The 26,063-nt window shown below is 35.6% G+C and overlaps 1 protein-coding gene across 9 annotated transcripts in view; it reads right to left on the bottom strand.

Moving 5' to 3' along the window:
• Positions 1-26,063, bottom strand: part of ERBB4 (erb-b2 receptor tyrosine kinase 4) — a 1,110,465-nt gene that overhangs the window by 295,533 nt on the left and 788,869 nt on the right. For 6 of the 9 annotated variants that reach the window (XM_025441721.3, XM_025441718.3, XM_025441722.3 and 3 more), the window contains exons 6-9: positions 11,908-12,026; positions 8,667-8,808; positions 4,837-4,950; positions 3,000-3,126 (exon numbers count right to left, since the gene is read on the bottom strand). In XM_025441721.3, coding sequence (XP_025297506.1) covers positions 3,000-3,126; positions 4,837-4,950; positions 8,667-8,808; positions 11,908-12,026 — 502 coding nt within the window. Of the gene's footprint in view, positions 1-2,999; positions 3,127-4,836; positions 4,951-8,666; positions 8,809-11,907; positions 12,027-13,495; positions 13,624-26,063 lie in introns of those variants that run through there. The other 3 variants (XM_049106415.1, XM_049106416.1, XM_049106417.1) reach the window with 2 other exon arrangements.

Raw genomic sequence — 26,063 nt, forward strand, 5'->3', positions numbered from 1 at the left:
GGGAAATATCAGAAAGGGAGACAGAACATAAAGACTCCTAACTCTGGGAAACGAACTAGGGGTGGTGGAAGGGGAGGAGGGCGGGGGGTGGGGGTGAATGGGTGACGGGCACTGAGGGGGACACTTGACGGGATGAGCACTGCGTGTTATTCTGTATGTTGGTAAATTGAACACCAATAAAAAATAAATTTATTAAAAATATATATAAACCCAATTCTCAACTTTACTTTGGAAGAAACTGAGCATGTGACGCATGATGGAAGCCAAGAAACTCACTAAAATTCTCTACGGTTAGAGCCTCCGATCAAACTCTAGTCTAGTTTGGATCATATTACTGAAGTAGGAACTTTAACTCTTACTTTCTGAGCTCATTTTTAAGAGAGGCTTTGCTTATCTTTCTATTTCTAATCATGAGAGTCAATTTTCTATAATTCATTTTCTCCTGAATGAATTAGTAAGCTTGTTTTCCTTGAAAGTCTAGATTAGTCTTATCCTTTGTAATGATTCTTCTCATAAATTTGTGACTATAAGGTGTCTATTGTGCAATATATTTTTATATCTGGACATTACTGCTTTCCTTTTCTTACATTCTGTTTATTAATATTCCCCTATTCTGGATGTTAGATGATTCATTTTATGCAAAACCACTTTACAATTAGTATAAATCTAGGCTTTTGATAAATATGCTCCATAAGGAACTAAGATTATGATAACAATTTTGAAGTGTATTAGGTTATCTTTGTCAAATTTCCCCACGCATGTTTTACCTACAACAGTAACCATCCCTGGGTTGCTTTTGTTGGTTCGTAATCCTCCAAGTATCACAGAATTCTTGTGGTGGTTCTCCATGGGGTCAATATTTCCCCCCAAAAAAGGGAAGTTGGGACATGTGTAGAGGCATATCAGTTGTAACAGAGATTGGGGGACATTATAGACTTTTAGTAATAACCCACAGACAAGGAAATTAAATGTCTTTCACAGCAAAGGTTTGCTTCATGTATGTCTTGAACAACCTTAAAATGTCCCATCCAATTAAGGACTCATGTGCACAAACTTCATAGTTGATTATACCATGACTGTGTGTAATTCTGTAATCATGTCGCCTCTATTTGAATGGTATTTATTTCTGTCTTCTTCTTGTCATATAACAATGTCTGTTACTTATTTCCTATTCCAGTGATCAGTTGTTCCTCTGCTCTTTATTTCCCCATACTTCTTGTGCAGAATGACTTCTAATATTATTTCTCATACAAACTTTCATTATAAGTAGAAGCTAAGCATTTTCCCACCAATGCATACTTTATTATCCATTACTTTTCTTGCATTTTTCTTTAAATCACAGAGAATTAGAATCACTTCATAAAATTATATAGATAGGTAGGCTATATTATCTATGATTTTTATTTCCGAATTCAAAAATAAGTAGGAATACACCTAATATATAAAAGATGGATGTTGGGTCTGATTAGTATGAAAAACATTTCCCCGATGCAATTTATGAGACTATGTTTTCCAATCTTTCCCCACATTGATGGACTTGAGGCCAATTCCTTTATTATACGTGGTGTGGAAGCAGACAATGCAAATTAACTAGGTATGTCTTCTTATTTCTCAGAAGATGCTGTTAACATAATATGATCTTTCATTCATTGTGGTATTAGGTTTTGAAAATAGTTACAACGTGGATATATTGTTTTAGTAAATGTCATATATGCATTCAATTATGCATATGACCTAAATATTTACCCAGGTCACCTACCCAGTGGGCCAAGGAGGTGAGGACGGCAATGTAAATGGATTCAGAGGGTTAGTAGCAACTCAGGTAAATCTGGTTGTCCTATCTCAAAATGGCTAAGACCACCCATCTCCAACAGATTATTGCCATGTAGGAGTATGTGCTAAGAGTAACCACCCTAAGTCACCATGTTATTAAAGAGAATTTAGAAACCTTAACCACATATATATATATTTTAAACATTGCTTGGGCTGAATATAACATATATGGGGCAGAAAGTATGTACACACCACTACAGTATCTGGCATGAACCCATATTAAAAGCTACATTTTAAAGTAAAGAAATGCTTTATGCAATAAGACCTACTGTAATTTATTTGTATGGAAAGAAACACTTTGTTCTATTTCTCTTGCTGTTCCTATTTGGACATATTTATTCATAATGTGTTAAATTATTTTGCTTCTAGAAATGATTTGATATATGTTTAGAGTTAAGATTTTGAACTGAAATATGTGAGTAATATTCTTTATCTGTAGCCTGTAGCACTAATATTTAGGGATTAAGAGTAATACAGATAAATAGATAAAATATAAAGTAAAAATATTGACATCTTTATTACAATTGAAAGCATACAAACTTGGTTGTTTTCCCAGTTAAAACCAGCAGGTGGTTCTGTAATGAAGAAACCTGGAAAAATGTTACAATTTTTATTGCTAAAATGAAATTCATTTACTAGATCTCCTGTACTAGTATTAATTTCCTAACCTAAGAGAAAGAGAAGAAGATATATCAGGGCATAAAGAATTTCTGAAAGCTCAAGAGAATTTCAACTTACTGATTTGTTTTCTACGAGATACATTTTAAAAGGAACATTAATTTATGTTGTCCTGAACTAATCAGTTAGGAATTTCAATGAAATTCCTCACTTCACTCATTGACATGGTTTCCCTAAACATATCTAAAAATGTATCAATCTTTCTGAAATCTGTGGATTTGAGAATATCCTATAAATACATTTTAGTTTATATATAAATTTATATTGCCAAATCTAAGTAGTTACTAAACTCATAGTCTATGTATCTTAAAACTGTGGTTGCTACTTTCACTGCTGATAAAATCTGACATTTTATTTTGTTGGAGAAGAGCATTAATGTAGGGCAGAACTCATCTGGCACAAAACGAATCAAACAGACAAAGCTAAAGAATCTCTTAAGGTTTGTCTACACTTTGTAAAATAATTTTCTACAAAAATTTAATACTGACCCATGAATACCAGTGACAAGGAAGATCAAATTCCCATTGATTTTGGTGCAGTTTATGAATTTGTCAATGTTACTGGAATCCACAGTCTGAGCCGACATCAATGATCCTGTGCCGATGCCATCACAAGCTGTAGAAACATGACTCACAATCAGGGAGTTGAGAAACTTTGTGTTCAGTCAATAGATCTATTGCATTTTTATTGTAAAATAAGAATATTTTTTCATTATAAAATGAAAAAAAAGTTCATCATAAGAAATAAAATGTTTTCCGACAAATAAAATAATAATTTATTCATGCAACATTAATTGCTGGGCCTGCTATAAAACATTGTCCCTGCATTATAGTCTAGTGACCATGATGCATAAGAATCATATCTTATATCAAGTCCCAGGATACCCACACAACACAGGCGTAACTAAAACAAAACTTTTATCAGTACTTGCCTTTGCCACATTAAAGCAACTATTTTCTCATCCACCCTAAGACATCATTTTTAATACTTTTAAATCCTGATCACTTAAGTAAAATAATTTATACAAACTGGTTTTAAAAACACTGGTCTAATTAACCATGTATATTAACGTACTAATGATGTAGGTTTTAACCAGAATCAAGAGCCCTTTAAGGATTTAGACTTAAATTCTTCTTTTTAAGATTTTATTTATTTATTTGAGGGGGAGAGAGAGAGAACACAAGCAAGGGAGGGTAGAGGGAGAGGAAGAGGAAGAGGGAGAAGCAGACCCCCAGCTAAGCACAGGCGCAATGTGGGGCTCAATCTTAGGACCCCTGAGCCCTAACTGGCTGAGCCACCCAGGCATCCTACACTTAAATTCTTAAATTGACTATTACCTGTACTTTCTGAAGGCTCTACTTAAAAACAAAACAAGCAAAATAAAGAGTGTAGGGTGGGGGGGAGAGAGACAAGAGGGAAGAGAAAGAGAATGTAGTCTAAAAGTAAGTCTGAAGTTTGCCCTTTTTAAAGGCCATCTTTGGGGCACCTGGGTGGTTCAGTCCTTAAAGGTCTGTTCGGCTCAGGTCATGATCCCTGAGCCCTGGGATGAGCGTTGCCTCAGACTCCTGCTCAGCAGGAAGTCGGTTTCTCCCTCCCTATCTGCTGTTCCCCCTGCCTGTGAGCCTGCTCTCTCTCTCTCTCTCTCTCTCTCTCTCTCTCTCTCTCTCGCAAATAAATACTTTTTTAAGGCAATCTTTGATACTTTGGAAGGCTTACTATCATTCAGAAAATTTGGACTGTACTTACATCCTGTTTAGTTTCATTCAAGTGAGGAATTTGAACACCATAGCTAAAAGAGATTTCTTTCTCCACTAAAAGTCTGTAACAGGAATTATCTGCAAGATTTATTTAATACTTATGGTAAATTTCCTTGTTATTTTATATATTTAATCTTTCAAAATGGTTTTGAAGACCTGGAGGTTTAAGTATCGTGTTATTTGTCTCTTTGCACCCCTTCATATACATAGCAGATCATTTAGCCTACAGTGGCAAATAATTAATATGGATTCTTGGTGCTAAAATAATCAAGCAATCCCTTGTTATGTGCATAACTTCTAAGATTAGCTACATATAGAATAAAATGGAACTTCTTTCCTGAGTTTCTATCAAAGTTAACTCCCAGTTTAACCTGGATCATTTAGCATATATTATTCGAAATCAATAATATACATTGTTAAGACAGTTGATATTTCATGAGATTATTCAAAGTCATGGAAAAGTATGTACACGTAAGAGAGGTGAACTTAGCCAGTCTTTTAAAGAATAAATGGAAAAACCTTGGGGTAGGTCCCTCTTCTAGCCAAAGTAATCTCCGCTATCACTCACCTTTTGGGCAAATATCAGTGCAAGGTTTACACATTTTAATCCCATTTTCTTCTACTTCCATCTTGGAACTAGGGCAGGCACGCACACAAGAACTGGAATCCACCACAAAGTTATCTGATTAAAAAAAGAAAAGGTAAAATTAGCAACAATGCTGATGTTTAGCAAACAAGTTTAAAACAAAGTACTTTAGGGCTTAACAATGTTTAGCATCATTGATAGTATACATGTCTCTTTCCCTAAAATATCCCAGTTTAAATATCTCAACTTGAAATAGAATCTATGAAAATCCACATTCAAATCCAAGGGCAGCATGTGTTAACAACAGTTAGTACTTGCTTGACTACTGCTCCACATCCTGAATTGCCCCCAAGATAGAGTGAATTTCTTTTATAGACTTAGGAAACTACATGACATTTAGTTTGTGTTTTTCAATAGTTCCACTTCATTTCATGTCATGATGCAAGTCTGAAGTCTAAAAATACTTCAAGTTACATGAAGCACAAATGAAGCTGAAGTTGAAGTGCCTTGGATCAAGAGAGTGCACTTCATATCCAGGAGGAAATGTTCAAAATGTGTTCTATCCTTCAATGGAATGCCATAGAAACTGTTCTATAGTTTTATATGAAAAAACAAAATGGAATTTGAAAGGCAGCACTTTAGGAAAGGTATACTAAATAAACCAGGAATGTCTGATTACCTATTATGTTGGTGAAATGTTTAGGGCTCCAGTGATCTGAAATATGCCAGGACATTGCCTCCCACCCCACCCCACACCCCTGCCGAAAAAAAAGAAAAAAACAACAACAATAACAAATTATTGCATTTAGAGCCTCCCACAGTAAAGGGAAAACACAATACCTGCTAGGCCACTTTATATTTTAAAGGCAGTATCCTTCCATGTGTAGGCATGCTGCTTCTAGCCTAATATATTCAGTGGTATGGAAGGCATCTGACTTTGAAGGGGGCTCAGATCAGGAAAGGCAAATGGTGTAGGTCCAGTCTGGGATGCAAGCATTTCTGATACATAAAATCCAAGAGGTGGGGTGACTGGGTGTTTAGTTGGTTAAGTCTCTGACTCTTGGTTTCACCTCAGCTCATGATCTTGGGGTTGTGGGATCAAGCCCTGGGTCGGACTACATATACACTCAGCATAAAGTCTGCTTAAGATTCATGCCTCCTCCTTCTCCCTCTCCCTCTGCTCCTCCCCTGCTTGCTCTCTCTCTCTCTCTCTCTTACACACACACACACACACACACACACACACACACACAAACAAATCCAAGAGGCTATATGATATTAGGAATGTCTGTGGTGGAAAATATGCTGTATGGAGTTATGGCAAGTCCCAGCTGGAAAATCATATCAGAGACCTCTAGGATTCTAGAGCTAAGCCATGCCATCTGTAGCACAGAATTTTACACCATTTAATAAACAGCACCTCATATGCTTCTGGGTCCTGGTAGAAAGAGAGTGCCTAACCATGGGTCATTGATCGACCTTATATTAGAACTGCCCATAACTCAGGTTTTATTAGAACCATGATGTCATACTGTTGGGCAGGTCCAACAGGAATCCACTCTAAGACAGAAGCAGTGCATTTAGGATTGGATATGAGTCAGAGCAGAGGAATAAGTAAATTGCATAAGCAGGTGGCCCAGACTCCTTGTGCTGGCTCATGAGATTGAGCTCATACCGACGGCTGCATGGGGACCAAGAGAAGGCACCTGTGACAAGCTAAGAGAGGGAGGACAAAAACAAAGTACTAAGTTTGGTATGTGGGTGCAAGCAGCTCAAAATGAACGGCAGCTGCCCTGCAGCCTCACTCAGGAGGAGACTTGAAAGACAGTGGCAAGGAAAATAATCCTACCAGTGGGCATGGTTCTGGGTAGTTCAAATGGTTGTTTACTTTGTATGGAAGTGACCTGAGCTTAGAATAAATATGGATTCATGAGCAGGGGCTTGTCCGGGGAGAAGAAATATTGGAAAATCTGGGATTGAAGGGAATCTGGGGTAAAGGGATGCATATGGATCCATGGGGGTGGGCGAGGTGTGATCTTTATATTTCCAGTCATCCACCAGAGGGCATCCACCACCAAAAAAGGTACATTGTTGCGACTGCATCACAGCCTGTTCCTTTCCTTTTCTTCCTCCTCCTGTCTTCATTTTGAGAATATTCCTCTTTAACAACCTAATCTCTGTCTGAAGGGAAACCCAACCTGCAACAAGTGAAGATACTGTGTATTATACAACCACCTTTCTGCAAGGCCTTCAGGAACACCCCATATTTAAACACTTCTACATTTTCCCAGCAATAAATGCCAAGTGACGTAAATACAAATTATAAATACTCTCATATCAGCTAGGTTCAGATTTTGCAGCCAAATGAGTTTCAAAACCTATTTATCTGGAGTTTTTTGATTTTAGAATTCTAGGTTAAGGATTGTAGAGCAGTATTTAGAAGCTAAATGTCTTTGTTTTTCCAAGATAGTTACAGTTTAGCCAACCATGCATTAGAAGCAGGGCCCTTCAAATATTTGAAATTTACATAGATAAATACTGAAGTGCTTTAAATTAGTTCAGTAATTTGATTGGCCTAAACTATTTCAAGAAAGGAAATTTAGGAGTTACCATATCTAAGGGAACTGGCATGTAATTTCACAAAATAGTTCGTGTTTAGCCACACTTGCCACAAGTTAGGTGTTGAAAGCGTGTAGCACAATTATTCTTTTAACCAACATAAAAAATTAATAATAATGACTAGAATTGTCATTTTTTTGAAGACTTGTTTTTATGTACTATCCCTCTGATTCTTATTCCCCATCCCTTTGATCACTGTAATAACTCCAGGAAAGAGAGAAGAGAGCTATGATTGTTACCAGCCACAACTTAAAGAGGAGGATACAGCAAACTAAATAGTTTATTTAAAATCAAATGAGTAATAAATGGGCAAAGCCAGAACCCATAGCCACTCTAAACCCACATCCTTTATATTTCGTATTTAATCACAGATACAAAGTAAAGAAAATCATAATAATGGTATGCTGTAGTTTGTAAGACTTTTTTCTTTTAAATGAGCATATGGACAAATGTAGCAGGGTTTTGTGGGTTTTTTTGTTTTTTTGTGTTTTTTTTTTCAGTTTTTCCAATAGGTAAAACAATGAAAGAATAATGTCCCATCACTCTTTCCAAGCAAAGAAACTGACTGGTGTACATATGTAGACATATACTGAATTCTTGATGAAAGCTAAGCTGGTCACTTTGAATCCCTTGGATGAGTTGTCAATTTTGCAAAGACCTCTAAACACGCCCTTCGAATCTATTATTATTTAAGATTAGATTTGATATCAAAACTACAATGCTTAAATCTATTATTATCTAAGATTAGATTTGATATCAAAAATACAATGCTTTGTATTTATATTTGTATTTATACTTTATTATAAATAAGTAATCAGAAACAATATTAGGCAGAAATTCATTGCGATTGCAAGCAGACCTCATTCACTACAAAACTTGCTCCCACATAACTAATCACTTTTCTGAGAAACAACATCATGTACAAAAACACTGAGGTATAGTGAAAATAGTAAGTTTAGAAGGCAATGACACTACACTCTAACCTCAAACATGCTTCTCCTTTGCTGAGACTTTGGACTAATCACTTTAATTTTTTGAATTTTAATTTATTTGTGAAATGGTAGCAATAGTACCTATATCCAAGTAATTCACAATATTGTTAAGTTTTAAATTATAATAAATGTATACGAATTTTTTTGTTTGTTTTTAAATGATGATCTACTTAATTTGGTTATTTTTATCTTGTTACTTACGTGGACATTTCTTGACACAAAATGCTCCATATGTATACTTTGCATTGAAGTTATGCTCCAGTTGAAAGGTGGTTGGATTATAGACAAAAGTTTGAGGACACTGAGTAACACATGCTCCACTGTCATTGAAATTCATGCAGGCCTGCAACATAGCAAATATTAATTTCATTTAAGAATAACCTTCATAGGGCATCTGGGTGGCTTAGTGGTTAATCATCTGCCTTTGGCTCAGGTCATGATCGCAGGGTCCTAAGATTGAGTCCCACATCAGGCTCCTTTACAGGGAGGCTCCTTCTCCCTCTGCCTATGTCTCTGCCTCTCTCTGTGTATCTCTCATGAATAAAAGGATAAAATCTTAAAAAAAAAAAAAAAAAGAATAACCTTTATAATACTTGTTAAAGGAACACTGTTGTAATAGCTTTGTGAAAAGGATAGGTTCTTTATTTATAATGTTTATATTTATATATATGTATGTGTGTTCTAATATTTCAAAAAAATATATAAAATGTGACAGCTTTATAGTTAATTAAGTACTCATTGTTAGGTTCACAGTTGCACTAAACTTCTCAAACTTACAAAACTGTTTTTCCAATGTCAATGAATACATAATCTATACAAAGATATTGATGTTCAAGTCACCCAGTAATCTCCAAACTAATAATTGGTTTATTAAATTATTAAAATTAACTAAGAGTGGGGACACCTGGGTGGCTCAGCAGTTGATGGTCTGCCTTCAGCTCAGGGCATGATCCCGAGGTCTGGGGATCAAGTCCCGCATTGGGCTCACTGCATGGACCCTGCTTCTCCCTCTGCCTGTGTCTCTGCCTCTCTCTGTGTCTTTCATGAATAAATAAATTCAATCTTTAAAAAAATATAAAATTAAATTAACTAATAGTAAAAATCTTTTCAACTCACACTATTCAAAGGGTGTATGGTGAGTCTCAGTGCTTGACACTGACAACAAACTCCCCAATTCTCTGTAGACTTTCCATAAAGCTTTGTTTGCAAAACCTCAGTGCAGTAAGTGACACAGTAAGCATATCCATCACCATGGTATAGTGAGAAAATACCGTGATAGTCATTGAAACTGGACTTGGAGAAAATGCTCAGGCAGGTGACTAGTCAAGTGTAAATATAGAATATGTAATGCCAAGATGAAGAGAAGCAGCCTATACTTAGCCCATAATTAAATGATGTGCTGCCATTTCCTATGTGGTCTTTTTCATAATGCCATACCATTTGGTGAAAGCCATCAAATTCAAATAAAACAATTTGTTTCTTCTGACTCTTATATTTGTATTGAGACCTCAATTTGTTAATAGATTCAAAGGCACTTGAGAAGTATCAAAAGACAATTTTACCACATGAGACATATTTGATATAAAAATAGAATATATGTATAAATACACAAAAGCATGGTTTTCAAAAAAGGTGATGAACTAATTCTCTTAATTAAACAACTTAAACCTTCAGAGGAATAATTGAGACTTTGGAAGGTAAGCTAATACACACTCAAGCTATATTTCATATTTCATCATAAATTGTATGTATGGTTATTAATAAGTACTAATTCATTCTGTTTCCTCAAAACATTTTCTTCATCAATTGTTGTTTTAGCAAGCACTTTATCACCAACATGACAATTCCCTGATGATGGTCTACTAGATGCATAATCAGAATGAGACTCACTCATGATACATTATTCACTAAGATGACATTTTCCAGGAAGAATCTATTAAAAAGCAATCTACAAAACTCAGTAAGTTTTAATTTATGGCTATAAAACTTCATGTGTCCTCATAATTGCTTTACGAACATACTTTATGCAGTGTCGTGCACGGATTGCTTGGCAACAAAGGGACATAAACTAAAGGAATCAAACAAATTTACCTTCCAAACAGCATGTGAAATAATGTAACTTACACCAAGGCCTCGGTCTGTCGTTCTTGAACATTCTGTACCAAATGCCATAGTGGAGTCATTGGACCGTTCCATAAAAGTAATGAAATGAGAATTCTGAGACTCACCCGGCACGCTGCTTATGATGATAATGGAACCATGAAAACAAATGCAATGAAAACCTTCTAAGTGAAAGTTATGGCTATTGTTGGTGTTTCTTGTTGTTACTGTTTTGGGCTTCTTAACACACTACCTGCTTAGCGTCCTGCACATCAAGCTTTATCCTGTGTTGGCTGATAGGCAAAGGACCTCAAGTCCTGCTAATAAGCCTCTTCCTTAAATTTTTAACATTTCTTCACTTCCTCCTCTCTACTCACTTCCTCAAATATATACTTTTGTTTCACTATAGGATTAGGGTTGACAAATTAAGTTTCTTGCGACATTAAGAAAAGATTATCTATATCATAAGAGCTTTAATTCATGTTTTGCTTATTTTCAGAGTTGTCAATATGAAAAAAAATTCAATTCTAAATATATATATGGGTATTCTCTGGATATTGGAAAATTAAAAAAATGAAGTTCTGTTGTCAGCAAAACAATTTATTTTATGATTTTTTAGCTTAAAATGAAAATAATGTCTGTATATGAGATTGTGTTAACTATAGCTCACAGAACTGTTTGTATTCAAAAAAAAAAAAAAAAAAAACCAGAAAGAACTATATTGGGGATACTAAAATGTAATTAAAACATGTCCCCAACAAGCTATAAATGTTAATTTTAAGGAAAGAAAAGTGCCCCTTTCTAAAATAAAAATCACACAGATTAGCATATAAATTGCTTTAAGCATGCATTTATAAATCTTATAAATTATGAATAATATTAACTTGTAAACAAAAAAACTGGGAAATAGTTAAATTCATGAATTTATGAATAATCTTGAAATGTATAGCTATGATCTTAAAATTTAAATTAAAAAAAAATTCAAAAACTCCCACTCAGAAAACTCAATGATGCAACAACATATAAACAGGTAATCAATGTATATTTTGGAAACACGCTTTTAGCTTTTAAAAAGATATCTCAATGTGTTCCTCTTCACATTCTCTAATATATCTCACCTGTAATATAAACTACATCTGAAAGACACAATTCATTTAGTAGAACAGAACAATCCTAGTTAATCAATAGCCACCCAGTGAGGGAATCAATTATAGGAAAGCAGAGCCTCTTTCTTAATCCTAAAATGGTTAAATTTGATCTTGTTTTAATAAGATTCAATGTGCCTGAGTTCAACCAGGAAGGAGGGAGATGGGGAAGGTAGAAGGGAAGCTCCAAGACTTACAAAGCAGTCTGTGTCCTTAGGTCCTGAGCAGCCCCCAGCACATTCTCTATGACAGCAGTCACTGACATAGGGCCCATAGCACCTGCCATCACACTGTTCTGCACACACCGTCCTTGTCACTGTGGAAGACAGAGAGGGGACCCTGATCAAAGTCAGCCACCAAGAAAAACTCCTAAGGTGCTTTGAGTAGCTGAGAAAAGCTGAGCTTTCGGGTCACAACATTCAACCCACCATTGACTCAACACGGTGACTCAATACAGCTAACAATTTGCCGAATGAAGCTTGCAACAGGTCAAAATCACTGTACAGAAGCCTTCCAAATGATACAAACATTTGTTTTTATTTTCTTTCTTGTTCCAGCAAACACTGTGTTTTACAAAACCACCATCCAACTTAGAAGGAAAGAATCAAATTTGAAATAATTGAACGAGGTATTTTGGCAGGTTGCAAAAGATGGAGTCAGCTGTGAAGTCAATTCACAAATGTACACAGTAAGGTTTTATGACAGAAGATATCCGCAGAAATAACCTAAGCTGTTTAGTGGTCAATGCAAAAAAAGAGAAATATAGACTACTACATGATTCACATTATATTTTACACAATTCATATCAAGTAGAGAGATAAATATAGATATAGAAAACTGGTCGGTAGTAGCATAACTTTGTTTTCTTGAGATTTAAGTGAAATTTCTACCAAGTTTCTTGTGTAAAGAACAGAGCAACATCCTCAAAAGAAAGAAGGAAGGAAGGAGGGAGGGAGGGAGGGAAGGAGGGAAGGAGGGAAGGAGGGAAGGAGGGAAGGAGGGAAGGAGGGAAGGAAGGAAGGAAGGAAGGAAGGAAGGAAGGAAGGAAGGAAGGAAAAAGAAGGAAGGAGAGAGACACATTCATAGTAGACACAACACAAGTTTCCATTGGTCTTATCCTATCCTTTGATCCAAGTTGACAGCACACTACTAGGGTATGCTTTAATAAAAATCGATGCCATAGGCTGGAGCATCAAAATCATAGCACTAAGGACACTTATGTCACTTATTCCAAAGAGATACATTTAAAGCACTTAGAGAAATGCATGTCACAGAACATGTACAGCACATCACATCTTCGCTTCTGTATTTCCACTTCAATCTGGTTTCCTTAGATCTTTCTGATTAGTTCCTTAAAGCCTCCTTCACTGCTACTACAGCAAGACTCTGCCCTTTAAACAACAGTATTCCCCAGAGCTGGTCTTGACAATTTTCTTTGGGTTACGGGCTCATGCCTAGATGAAATCATTCATCCCCTACTTTGCATACCACCTACAGGCAGATGACATCAGATCCAAATCTGAAGTTTCTCTTGAGCAGCAACATGCATTATTGCCAGCTGCCTACAGAAGACCCCATTTAGATGTCCCAAGATGTATATTATGAATGTAACTCACTTCCCCACCTCTACCAATAGAGCACATCTCCCTCTTCCATGCCCTTCTCGCAGTTATTGGTAGCACCATCCATTCAGTAGCTTGGCTAAAAATTAGGGACACATTTACTCTTTCTCCTTTTCCCTCACCCTCGCTTCTCATACCTAACAAAATTATCAAATAAAATTACCAAGGAAGGGACGCCTGGGTGGCTCAGCAGTTGAGCATCTGCCTTTGGCTCAGGGCCTAATCCTGGAGTCCCGGGATCAAGTCCCACGTCAGGCTCTCGGCATGGAGCCTGCTTTTCCCTCTGCTGTGTCTCTGCCTCTCTCTCTCTCTCTCTCTCTCTCTCTCTCTGTGTGTGTGTCTCATGAATAAATAAATAAAATCTTTTTAAAAAATTACCAAGGAATATTTCTCATTACTGTCCCTCCTCTCTACTCCAACTTTGTTTGGAAGGTAATCTCTAAATAAGTACATAGCCTTCTAAAAAGGTTTCTCAGATCCCAATTAATCCCCCACGCTGTTCTAAAAGCAATGACTTGAAAATACAAGCCACTGCCTATAAATCAATGCTGTTTTGCATAGAAAACTTGTCATCCCTGTACTAAAGGAGTAAAATCCTTACTTAGCAAGGCATAAAAGTCCTTTATCAGTTAAATACCATCTCTGTATTTAATGGCATCTCTCACTGTGCTCCTCACATCCAACCACACACAATCACCACTTGCGATGCCTGATTTCTTGTATCATTTCTAATTTTGACTCTCATTACCTTTTTATAATGCTTTCTTCCATGCTAAAAGTCTTTCTGTCTTCTTCGCCTAGCAAATACCCATCTATAAGATCCAGGTCAAATGTCACTTTCTCTCTGACATCTCCAGATAGGTCTCTGGGATGACTTCGTTTATCACTCTTTCTTCTGAACAAGGGAGAAAGTTAATGCAGATTCTACGTGGCCTAGGCTCAAACCCAAACTCTATTCTTGTGATGGGCAAGTTATTGAATATCTCTGCATTTCACTTTTCCAGTTTTAAAAAGGCTTTAGTATTAGTACCTACCTAACAAGATTGAAGATAGAGATATAGGTATAAAGTGCTTCACAGGGCCCCTGTTAATAGTGCTCAGCAACTGTTACATATTATTTCACTTACCATACTACATTGTTTTTGTTGTTGTTGTTGTTGTTGTGTTTTTATGTTTGCTCCCCCTATTAAACTATTAGTTTTTTCAAGTCCATTGCCTTATTCCTGTTTTTATCCTTAGGGACTGGCATTTAGCATACAAGAAAGTAAGTGTCCTCTCTAACTAAATAAATCACATGTTGCCAACACAATGAGTTATTTGTTGACTGCTTTATGCACATATCAGAGAAAAAAAATGTAGGGGCACCTGGGTGGTGCAGTAGGTTAAATGTCCAACTTTTGGTTTCAGCCTAGGTCGTGATCTCAGGTTCATGGGGTCAAGTCTCCCCCTACGGGGCTCTACCCTCAGTGCTGAGTCTGCTTAAGACTTTCTCTCCCATTTCCTCTGCCCCTCCCCACCGCACTAGCACGCTCTCTCTCTCTCTAAAATAAATAAAAACAACTCTCAAAGAAAATGTAGAGAGTTAAAGAGGTAGGGCACTAACGCTAAAAAAATGCAAATACACAAATATTAAAATACCAAGAAACAGAGCATATCAAAATGCAAATAGCAGAATTGTTCATGTTTATTAGTAGTTAATTTAAATGCTCCTTAAATTCTGCTATCGTTTACTTCATGATTCCATATTTCACTTGCATCCTTCCTAATTGAAAATGATTATGATATTCATAAATGGCACATAATGTTTAAATATGAACCATATTCCTCTTTTGGACATGATTATATTCCTACCTATGTACTAAAAAAAAATCAATACAAACATCAAATAGAGTTTAAACAGAAACAACACTTGGACTCACTCTATGTTTCGTTTTTATTTTGTAAAAATAAAGTTATATGAGGGGTACCTGGGTGGCTCAGTCTGTCAAGTGTCTGCCTTAAACTCAGGTCATGATCCCGGGGTCCTGGGACCCAGCTCTGAATCTGGCTTCCTGCTCAGCAGGGAGTGTGCTTTTACCTCTGCCCCTCTTCCCATTCATGCTTGCTCTCTCTCTCTCTCTCTCTCAAATAAATAAAATCTTTATTTTTTTAAGATTGTATTTATTTATTCATGAGAGACACAGAGAGGTAGAAACACAGACAAAGGGAGAAGCAGGGTCTTCCCTGGGAGCCTGAGGTGGGACTTGATCCCAGAACCCCAGGATCACATCCCGAGCCAAAGGCAGATGCTCAACCACTGAGCTACCCAGGGGTCCCTCAAATAAATCTTAAAAAAAAAAAAATGCACTTACAAATCCAGAGTTAAAATGTGTCTTTTTCAAATCTTCTATAAGATGATAAGAAGTATAAATAAATAAAGTATAACTTTATTTTTTTTAAGATTTTCATTTATTTGAGAGAGAAAGAGAGAGAGAGAGAGGAGGGAGAGGGAGAGAGAATCTGAAGCAGACTCCATGCTGAGCACAGAGTCCAACTCCAGGCTTGATCCCAAGATCACCAGATAATGACTCCAGCTGAAACCAAGAATTGGACACTTAATGGACTGAGCCATCCTAGTGCCCCTGTGAGGGCACACTTTGCACTTGAAATTTGGAGAGCATTAAATTTTGAAATCATTTTTTCTGTTAAGTATTCTAATAGAAATTTCTACATAGTGGGGACCTAGGTGGCTCCCTTGATTAAGCGTCTGACTCTTGATTTCAACTCAGGTCATGATCTCAGGGTCCTGGATTCAAGCCCTGTCTTGGGTCACCACTCAGTGGGAAGTCTGCTTGAGACTCATTCTCACTCCTTCTGCCTCTCCTCAGTTGCACACATTTGCACATGCTCTCTCTCAAATAATTTTTTTAAATAAATTTCTACATAGTAAATCAATTTGGCCTGTCCCTTTATCTTCTTTCAGTTTTTGCTCAAATCTCAGTTTCTGAGTTAAGTCTATCCCTATTCAATACTGAGTTATTTCTAAACTACTAATTCCTGATGACTCTTTCGCCTTCCCCTCCCTCCCCTTCTTACCTTTCTTCTTTCACTTTTCCTTTCTTCCTCCATCTATGTTATAGCATCGATCACGATCTGATATATTTTACAGCTCACTTATGGCACATTTTATTTATTGGTAGATTCCAATGTCTAGAACTGTACTTGTCATCCATGTAATTTTTGTTTATATTTTATATATATCATATATACACAGTACATGTACATTATATACATGAAATACATCCAAACAAATTATAACCACTCATTAACTCTTCATATTCATACATTAGGGTTACATTGATGTTCCTATCTTGTATCCAAGTAGTGTATTTATTTAGATACTCTAATTAGTAATTCATACTTTTTGAAGGAAACACTTTCAGTAGACACTTTTGTAAAAAACAAATTCATATATAATTCATCTCTTCCAGATTTAACAAGGCTTTTTTGATGTACCAAAGTTGCTAATCGAAATAGCAGACATATGTTAAGTAAACAAATTACTAGATTTGAAATTAGTGTTATCACAGAATAGTCTATTAACTTGCTTTAAATTGACAGGCATTGCTCAGCCAGAAATAGCACGAAGCCTATTAAAAGCAGTAATAGCCTATAAGTCACACCATAGTTTAATCTTAGGCACATATGTCTAAGTGTTCATTTCTATTTTTAACTCTATGGTGTTTCAAGGTAGTACATAAAATATTTTGCTTTCCTTCGTTTATATACTTTGGTCTTTACTACCAAATTAGAAAATTAATGTAGGTATAATATTTATAAAGATAATTTAATCATGATTTATTTTTAAATTATTTATTAAATGTTCACATTAAGATCAATTCATTCAGTGAGTATACTATTTAAATTCGATAATGTTTTAAAATGTAATCTAACATAGTACAGTCTTATGTTCAATAATAATTATTATGCTCTGAAACATTTAAAATATGTACATTAAATATTCATATGTGTTGAGTCACCTTTAAATTGTTCAAAATAGCAATTTCATCTACATAGTGGTCACATATCACACATTTTTTCGGACACTTTGATCTTAGATATGCCATTCCATTTTAAGAACATACAAAGAAATCTCTAAGTCATTACTTTTCGAAATTTTGACTTAAGATATTACTGAGAATTATGGGATTTGCTTCAAAAGCAGTCTACAATTCATTTTTAAAACAAAAAGATGGAGCATCTGGGTAGCTCAGTGGTTAAGCATATGCCTTTGGCTCAGATCTTGAACCTGGGGTCCTGGGATGGAGCCCTACATTGGGCTCCCTGCTCAGCAGGGAGTCTGCTTCTTCCTCTGCCCTTCCCCCTGCTCATGCTTTCTTTTACTCTCTCACTCTCTCTCTCTCTCTCTCTCGAATAAATAAAATATTTAAGAAAAAATAATAATAAAGTAAGATACATTCAAGACTAAAAATAGCACTTTTTGCTGTTATGGTTTCTGTATGCCTTAATTCCAATTGAAAGTTCAGTAAGCATGAAATATATTTAGAAGTGTTTGCCTGACAGGTAATAAAATAAGTAAGCAAAAAGAACAAAACAATACACTTAATCTCTAAACAGTGATGTGACACAGTTAAAAAACATTTCTTCACATTGTTATGTGAGATTTATTTTTAGAAAGAAAACATTCCCTTTGTACTATCTATTAATGACATTTATTGATTAATAGTACTACCTAATATGAATTAAACACATCAAACTATACTCATATTTCATTATGATGGAAAAAACAAAACAAAACAGTTCCTGAAGTCAATGAAATAACTCACTTAGCCTCCATGGGAACATTAACTTATAATTGCTTTGGTTATATTAATTTCCACCCTGCCTGAATATTATTTAATTAGATTCCACCCCCACCCCCATATTTAGTATCTTTCCTAAATTGCTTCATTGGGTGTATTAAAATATTTGGGTCGAATTTTAACTAGCTTATTCATTGATGGTACATCACTAACTGTGATTGTGTAACATAAAAGGTAAAATCTGGGAAGTTAAGATGTTTATTATATTAGGCTCAGTAAACTTGAAATTGGGAATGGAGATTCATCCAACATATCCATAAGAATCAGATGGGGGGGATCCCTGGGTGGCGCAGCGGTTTAGCGCCTGCCTTTGGCCCAGGGCGCGATCCTGGAGACCCGGGATCGAATCCCACATCGGGCTCCCGGTGCATGGAGCCTGTTTCTCCCTCTGCCTGTGTCTCTGCCTCTCTCGCTCTCTCTGTGTGACTATCATAAATAAAAAAAAAAAAAAAAAAAAAAAGAATCAGATGGGGGATGCCTGGGTGTCTCAGCAGTTGAGTGCTTGCCTTCAGCTCAGGGCGTGATCCAGGGATCCAGGATGGAGTCCCACATGGGGCTCCTTGCAGGAAGTCTGCTTCTTCCTCTGCCTATGTCCCTGCCTCTCCCTCTCTCTCTCCCTCTCTGTCTCTCATGAATAAATAAATAAAATCTTAAAAAAAAAAAAGAATCAGATGGATAAAGTTTAAGAAACCACACATTCCATAGTAAGGGGATGCTGTTGAGAGAATATCTATCATCTCAAGAAATTAAAGTATTTGTAAGTAGCATTAGACATCACTAATAAAATGAATGTCTTAATTACTTCTTCAAATATAACAATAATCATGTTTAAAGTTACTCCTTTAGAAATTTATTTTATTTAAAGTACTTTGACTATTAATTATTTATTATTGCTTCCTATGAATTACAAAGAAGACAAAGAACATTCATAAATAATGCAAAACAGAGCACTGACATTACAGGGACAAAATGAAAAGATTTCTGTCCATTAAAAACTTAAATACGGTTAAATTTAGGCAAAGTCTTTATAAGTGTTTTCTTCTCCTTTTCTTATACTCTGCCACTTTTCTCTTTCCTTTCTTATCTGCTACTTCTTTCCTCATTTCCTTCATATCCTCATGCTCAGGGCCTTTTGGTTCTGTTCACTTCCTCCACCCCTGGTTCTGAACCAAGCTGTATATTAGACCACCTCATGGGACCTTTCAAACTCTAATATGGGAATTCTTGTGTTGATGAAGACTATAACTTGGTCAATCTCAGTGGGGCCCAAGATTGCCCATTCTAATAACTCCCAGGTAATGTCATTGTCTGCTGCTCCATAGACCTCATTTTAATTAAGTAGCAGGAAATAGAATACTTTAGGGAAAAAATAAAAAAAGATTTAGGGAAATCTTACTATTTGCAACTACATGGATGGAACTAGAGGGTATTATGCTGAGTAAAATAACTCAATCAGAGAAAGACAATTATCATATGGTTTCACTCATATGTGGAATTTAAGAAACAAAACAGGATCATAGAGGAAGGGAAGGAAAAATAAAATAAAATAAAATAATAAAATAATAAAATAAAATAAAATAAAATAAAATAAAATAAAATAAAATAAAATAAAATAAAATAAAATCAGAGAGGGTGACAAACCGTAAGAGACTCTTAACTCTAGGAAACAAACAGGGTCGCTGGAGGAGAGGTGGATGGGGGATGGGGTAACTGATGATGGGCATTAAGGAGGACACATGATGTAATGAGTACTGGGTGTTACTTGCAACTGATGAATCACTGAACTCTACTTCTGAAACTAATAATATGATATATGTTAATTAATTGAACTTAAATAAAATTTTTTAAATGCCTGGGAAACATCTCATTCCTATAAAAAAAATTTACCTGCGGTGTTCCAGGATTTGCCACTTTTGATAAACTTCCCAGGTGTGGCCAATATGCAGTCTTTAAAGTTGAGAATCATTACTCTATCCAGCAAAAATGGGGAAAACTCTAGATTATTTATATCATTTGATCGGTGACTGACTATTCTTTGAAATCCTACCATATTGACTGACCTCTTGCTTTAATTTCCTATTTGTGTTGTTAAGCCTCTACCACCCACTGAGTGAGCAAACAAACAAAAATCCACATGCAAGCAGGTAGGAAGATTTAGGAGGAAAAAACCTAAAGTGTGAACAGAAATACTGCTTGGCTGATTGTGAAGGCAATAATTTCAGAGTGCAAGTAAGAGATCATCAGAAAATGACTTCCTTCTTTCACCTCCTAGAGCTGTCTACATAGAGTATCGTTGAACGGCCTCCAATTCCATGGCTAAACACATTTTAAAGCACATTTATTTTATTTTTATTTTATTCTATTTCAATTAGTATTCAGTGACCTGCACTTTTATGCTGCCTGTACTATTTCTGTTTATTGACCAGATTTCGACAAATTGTGTTCATGAAACATATCACGTCCCATTAAATAGATAGTACTTCGGTGGAATGGTTTTAATGGTAGGCTGTTTTCAGCTACATACTTGGAGGTTTGAACAAGAAGAAAAATGCTTGGGTTAAGCCAGAGGTGATTTGAGTTGGATGGGAAGAAGCATTTATTGACTATTAGAGTGATAAAAACACTGTAATGAGCAACTGAATGGGCTTCTTGAGCCTCTATTTGTCAGTATTTAAGGAAAAACTCTTCTGGATCCTTTAGACATCCACTTAATTAGAGCCTAGGGGCTTGAGGAAATGCTCCTTGGAGGTACCCTTTAGTTCTATGATCCAATACTTATTCCTATGAATGGTGAAATTGTGACTAAAAAAAAATGAACACTCTGGGTTGCACAACATGTTTTCAGAAGGTTACTATCATCAAGATATACTTTGAATGAAATAAATAAAGCCTATGGACCATCCAAGAATACACGTTACTTCTAGAGAGTGCTGAAATGTGTAGAAAATCAAGTTTAATGAAACTAACACCAAACAATACACCACTACTCATTTTCCCAAAGGAGAACAATTTTACACATTTATGTGTCCAGTGCCAAGTAGACTCTAAGAATCACATAGGAAAATTGAAAATAAAGATGCTTGTCCTCCTTCATTCTGATTTAGTATGCCTGAAAAAGAGGCTAGACAATTCTTTTTCTTTTTTCTTTTTTTTCTTTTCTTTTTTTTGTCTTTTTTTTTTTTTTTTTTTTTTTTTGCTTCTTGTGGGAGCTCTAAGGTTTTTATAAGCATTCTTGAAAATACCAAAATTCAAAACCTCTGCTCTAAGACTTTTCTTCTTCCAGTGAGAGGTTACTCCAGGAAAGGTAAAGCATTTATTTAGATGGGAAGGGAGAGGTGGAAATGGTTCTGAAACTGCTGCTTCCTATCTCACATGCTAGCTAGATCACAGAATAATGGAGCCAGTATTTGTTGCTGCACAGACTGAGCCCTCAAGATACATAAGGCTACATCCTGATTTGGACAAGGGAGAAATTTGTACTTTAAGGATTTATCAATTATTTTAACCAACAACCTAAGGCTTAAATATTGAAAAGGCTCTCAGGGAAGGTATTTAGTTTTTGTTTGTTTGTTTTTAATAATGGAACCTAGCCAAACAGATTTATTAAAAAAGTGTCTAGGCCTTCCAAACTACAGCAAGCATACTCATTTTCACATCACAGAAGAAAATGTAATTGATTATCTTTTATTCCTAATTACTAATTAGTCAGAACTAGCTAGGCCATACCATGAGGCATACACTCCCTCAGGTAACAAAATAGTTTAATCTTAAGTGCACTAACTGCCATAGTTCATCTGAAAAACATGGCAAATACTCACAAAGCCATTACTGAAACTGACATTCAGAGTCAGTTAATAAAGTATGCCCAGATTTTGGCAGCTACTAATCAGGTCTGACCCTTGTCCCAGATAAATCCCTGGTGGCCCACGGGCTATGACATGATAATGTTGTTAGTTGTGTTGAATAGGAAAAGAATCTTGTCTAATCCATTCTTCATCACTAGCTGCTTTATTCATTTATTTAATGGAGTTTTATTCAATCTATTCTTTAGACACGCTCAGTGATTCACTGAGGGACCTTAAAACTGATTTTAAAATACACTCTTGGCCACCAGGGAAATTCTCCCCTATTAATAGATTATTAACATCACCAAACTTGATGAGTCACAATCTGAAAAACCAACAGTACCCTATTACCTTAATTATAAAGATATTCTTGAAAGCAAGGATGACTTTTTTGCATATACCTCATAAAACTGTATATATTGGTTTCAAATAATAAAGGAAGCATATGGATCCTCATAGGAAAACCCCAAATAGTGTTCTAAAGAATAATTTTTATATTAGAATTGAGGGCTACATCTTATGCCACACAAATAAATGATATGCTGTTACAATCATAGTAGACCACGTCTCCACTTCCAGACTTAACAAATACAAAACAAAGCAAAAGAAAACAAAACAAAAGCTACTGGATTTTTGCTTATTTTAGTATATTGGATAAGTATGTCCTTATCCAAAATAATGAATGGAAACAAAGATAATCTCTCCTACTCAATAAACACCTGGATGAATTTCCTTCTCAAATTGAGGAGGGGGGGTATTGACAATTTTGTGATGAAAATAATCACAAAATATTAAAATATAAAAGAGCCACATATATCAGGTAAGCAATGAATAAATAGTTGCTGACCTCCTGAGTGATATCTAGTCTAAATTTCTCATTTTATTGATGAGAAAACTGAAGTTGAAATAAATAAACTTGCCAATGTACAAATCCAAAATAATTCCCATCCATCTCTGAGAGATATATCCTTCGAGTTTTTCAGGCAGTTTCTAGTTTGTTCACAACACACAGAGCCCATGTTGTGAATAATCAGTTTGGGGATTAAAATGCCAAATGATACAGAAATGCTAGGAAAAATATTGCATTTAATAATACTAGAAAACTCGAGGCACCTGAGTGGCTTAGGTGGTTAAGTGGTCATTGGTTCAGGTCATGATCCGGGGTCCTGGGATGGAGTCCCACATCAAGCTCTACATTGGGCTCCCTGCTCAGCGGGGAGCCTGCTTCTCACTCTCACTCTCTCTCTCTCTCTCTCTCTTTGCCCCTCTTCTCCCAGCTCATGCTCCTTTCTTACTCTAATAAATAAATAAAATCTTAAAAAAAATTACTAGAAAACTCAAAGCTATCCTCAGCTAAATTAATATGCCCCTTTCTACTGTCAATTTTTTCTTCATCCAAATCTACACTCATTCACTTTATTTTTGTCTCAGATAAAGGAATGTTATTTTTCCCCATTTTAGGTTATTCCCGAGCCACAGCTTGCCTAGTCCTGTAATGTTCAAGGCCAAATTCTTGCATGGGAAATTATTTATATTCTTTTATAATAAATGTCTTTCTTTACTGGCCATTTCTTCAAAGCCAATTCTCAAGATTCTCATATATAAAATAGGTTAAAAATTAATCCTCCCTTGATCTCATGCTCTTCATTATCCTCAGAAAGCCAAGTATTTCACAAGAGTTATCTGTAATATATATTTTCTAACACCTCTCAAATATCTATGCCTAGACCTTCTCCACAATGTCTCTAAATATCTCACCTGAGTTTCTAACTAGTAACTGATTGTTTACTGGGCAGTTCTACTTAGGTGAATCAGGGATATTTAACATTTACAAAGGGCAAGTCTCAGGGACTATTTCTATCATTGATTCAATTGCTCAACTCAAAACTTGGAATTTACGTCAAATTTCTCCTCTCTTTTCCCTTACTGCCAAATCAGTTGGTTACTAAGCTTTATTATAAATTCTATTGTCTACCTCTTAAATTGCCTCCTTCTTATCCTGTTTCTTTGTTTGGCATGTTCTAGACCCATTCTCTGCTCATCTGATGTCTTTACATTCTTCAAGGATCATCTCTCCTTTATTAACCCTTCACCAAATCTCTTATCTGTAAGCCCTTCCCCTACCTCTTCCCTCCCATTCCTTCTTGGTGACCTAACTTCCTGTCACACAGATTTCTGTCCTAGTGCTTACACCATTGTATCATAAGTTGGCAGAACAAGTTAATTATCCCTGTGTTACAGATGAAGAAGTTAACATTTAACAAATACTAACTCGCCTATCTTAGATCACAGACTAAGTTATTATAAAGTGGAGTTTGAATTAGTATCCAGACTCTTATATATCTTCATTAATATGTTTACATTAAGAACCTCAAACAATAGGTGTCTAGATTTAAAGACAAAAAGAGGTAGGGGTGGGAGGAAAATAGTTTCAGAAACTATTTTATTTTATTTTATTTTATTTTATTTTATTTTATTTATTTTTATTTTTTTTCATAAACTATTTTAAATACCAACATTGAATAACTAAAATGACCTACTCATATCTGCTTTACAGTCTTGAAAAATAATTTATTTTGGAGTCATTTTAACTAACAACATAATTATGATTGGTGCATAAGAAAAACTAGGACATTACACGAATATTCTTAAAACTTACAGCAAAAGCCATAGACAGAAGATTTTTTTACATTTAGCATTTTATGAAATCTTTTCTGTGGCTGAGTTCAAACTACTGATTTTACAGAGGAGGAAACTGAGGCCCAAGTAGGGCCAATATTCAAGTCCATATCTCTCTCAGTAATAAAAACAATAGTAATTTTGGAGTATAACCACCTAAAAGAGTTGGAGCACAAACGTACTTTAAACATAAAAGGAAGACGGCTTTCAAAATATTACTTTTTGGGGATCCCTGGGTGGCTCAGTGGTTTGGCGCCTGCCTTTGGCCCAGGGGGGATCCTGGAATCCCGGGATCGAGTCCCACATCGGGCTCCCTGCATGGAGCCTTCTTCTCCCTCTGCCTGTGTCTCTGCCTCTCTCTCTCTCTCTCTGTGAATATCATAAATAAATAAATAAATAAATAAATAAATAAATAAATAAATAAATAAATCTTTTAAAAAAATCAAAATATTACTTTTCTTCATTTGGACATATTTTTGAGATTTTGTTAAAAAGGTAATCATGTCCACCTAAAAGTTACATTATGCTTCTTTGCAGTGTTTTTTTTTTTTTTAATGATTTTATTGTTGCTGTTTTATTTTTAAATCTCAATTTAGAGTAAAAAAAAAAAAAAAAAAAGCCCACATTTTATATCATGGCTCAGTACACATATACATGATGAAAAGTTTTAAGAAATTATAATAACCCTAATTATGTGAAAGTACTTTGATATTGTCTCTTTTGTTCTATTCTAATTTGGTCTATTTATTCTAATCTAATTTGTTTCAATACAAATTTAATATTAGGCAGGGACTACGGAAGGATTTTACAATCCACTAATGAATTGCAACCAGTAGTTTGAAAGCACTGCTAAACTGCATAGACAAAGGTCAAGTAGGAAATTAAAGAAACTAGTCCTAGTGCTCCTTTTACATATGTGAGGCAAATTGGCCTTCCAATGAATATAGGAACTCAGAGCCATTGGAGATGAAATTTCCTTTTTCTGAAGTTTTAGGATTCCTGAGCCTATGAGGGTTTATTTTTTTTCCACCATTACAACTGGAAATTTGGGATAGTTAAATCTTAATTTCTCCTGTATGACAGTAGTATGCTAAACTATGGGCCCATATAAAACATTTGGGATTCTCTTTGAGCAACACATTTATAGAAAATAATACATTATAGATATTAAATAAAGCTTTTTTAGGGCAGCCCAGGTGTCTCAGCAGTTTAGCGTTGCCTTTGGCTCAGGGCTTGATCTTGGAGTCCCAGGATCAAGTCCCATGTTGGGCTTCCTGCATAGAGTCTGCTTCTCCCTCTGCCTGTGTCTCTGCCTTTCTCTCTGTCTCTCATGATAAATAAACAA

This window comes from Canis lupus, chromosome 37 (assembly GCF_003254725.2).
Source record: "Canis lupus dingo isolate Sandy chromosome 37, ASM325472v2, whole genome shotgun sequence".
Lineage (NCBI taxonomy): Eukaryota > Metazoa > Chordata > Mammalia > Carnivora > Canidae > Canis > Canis lupus.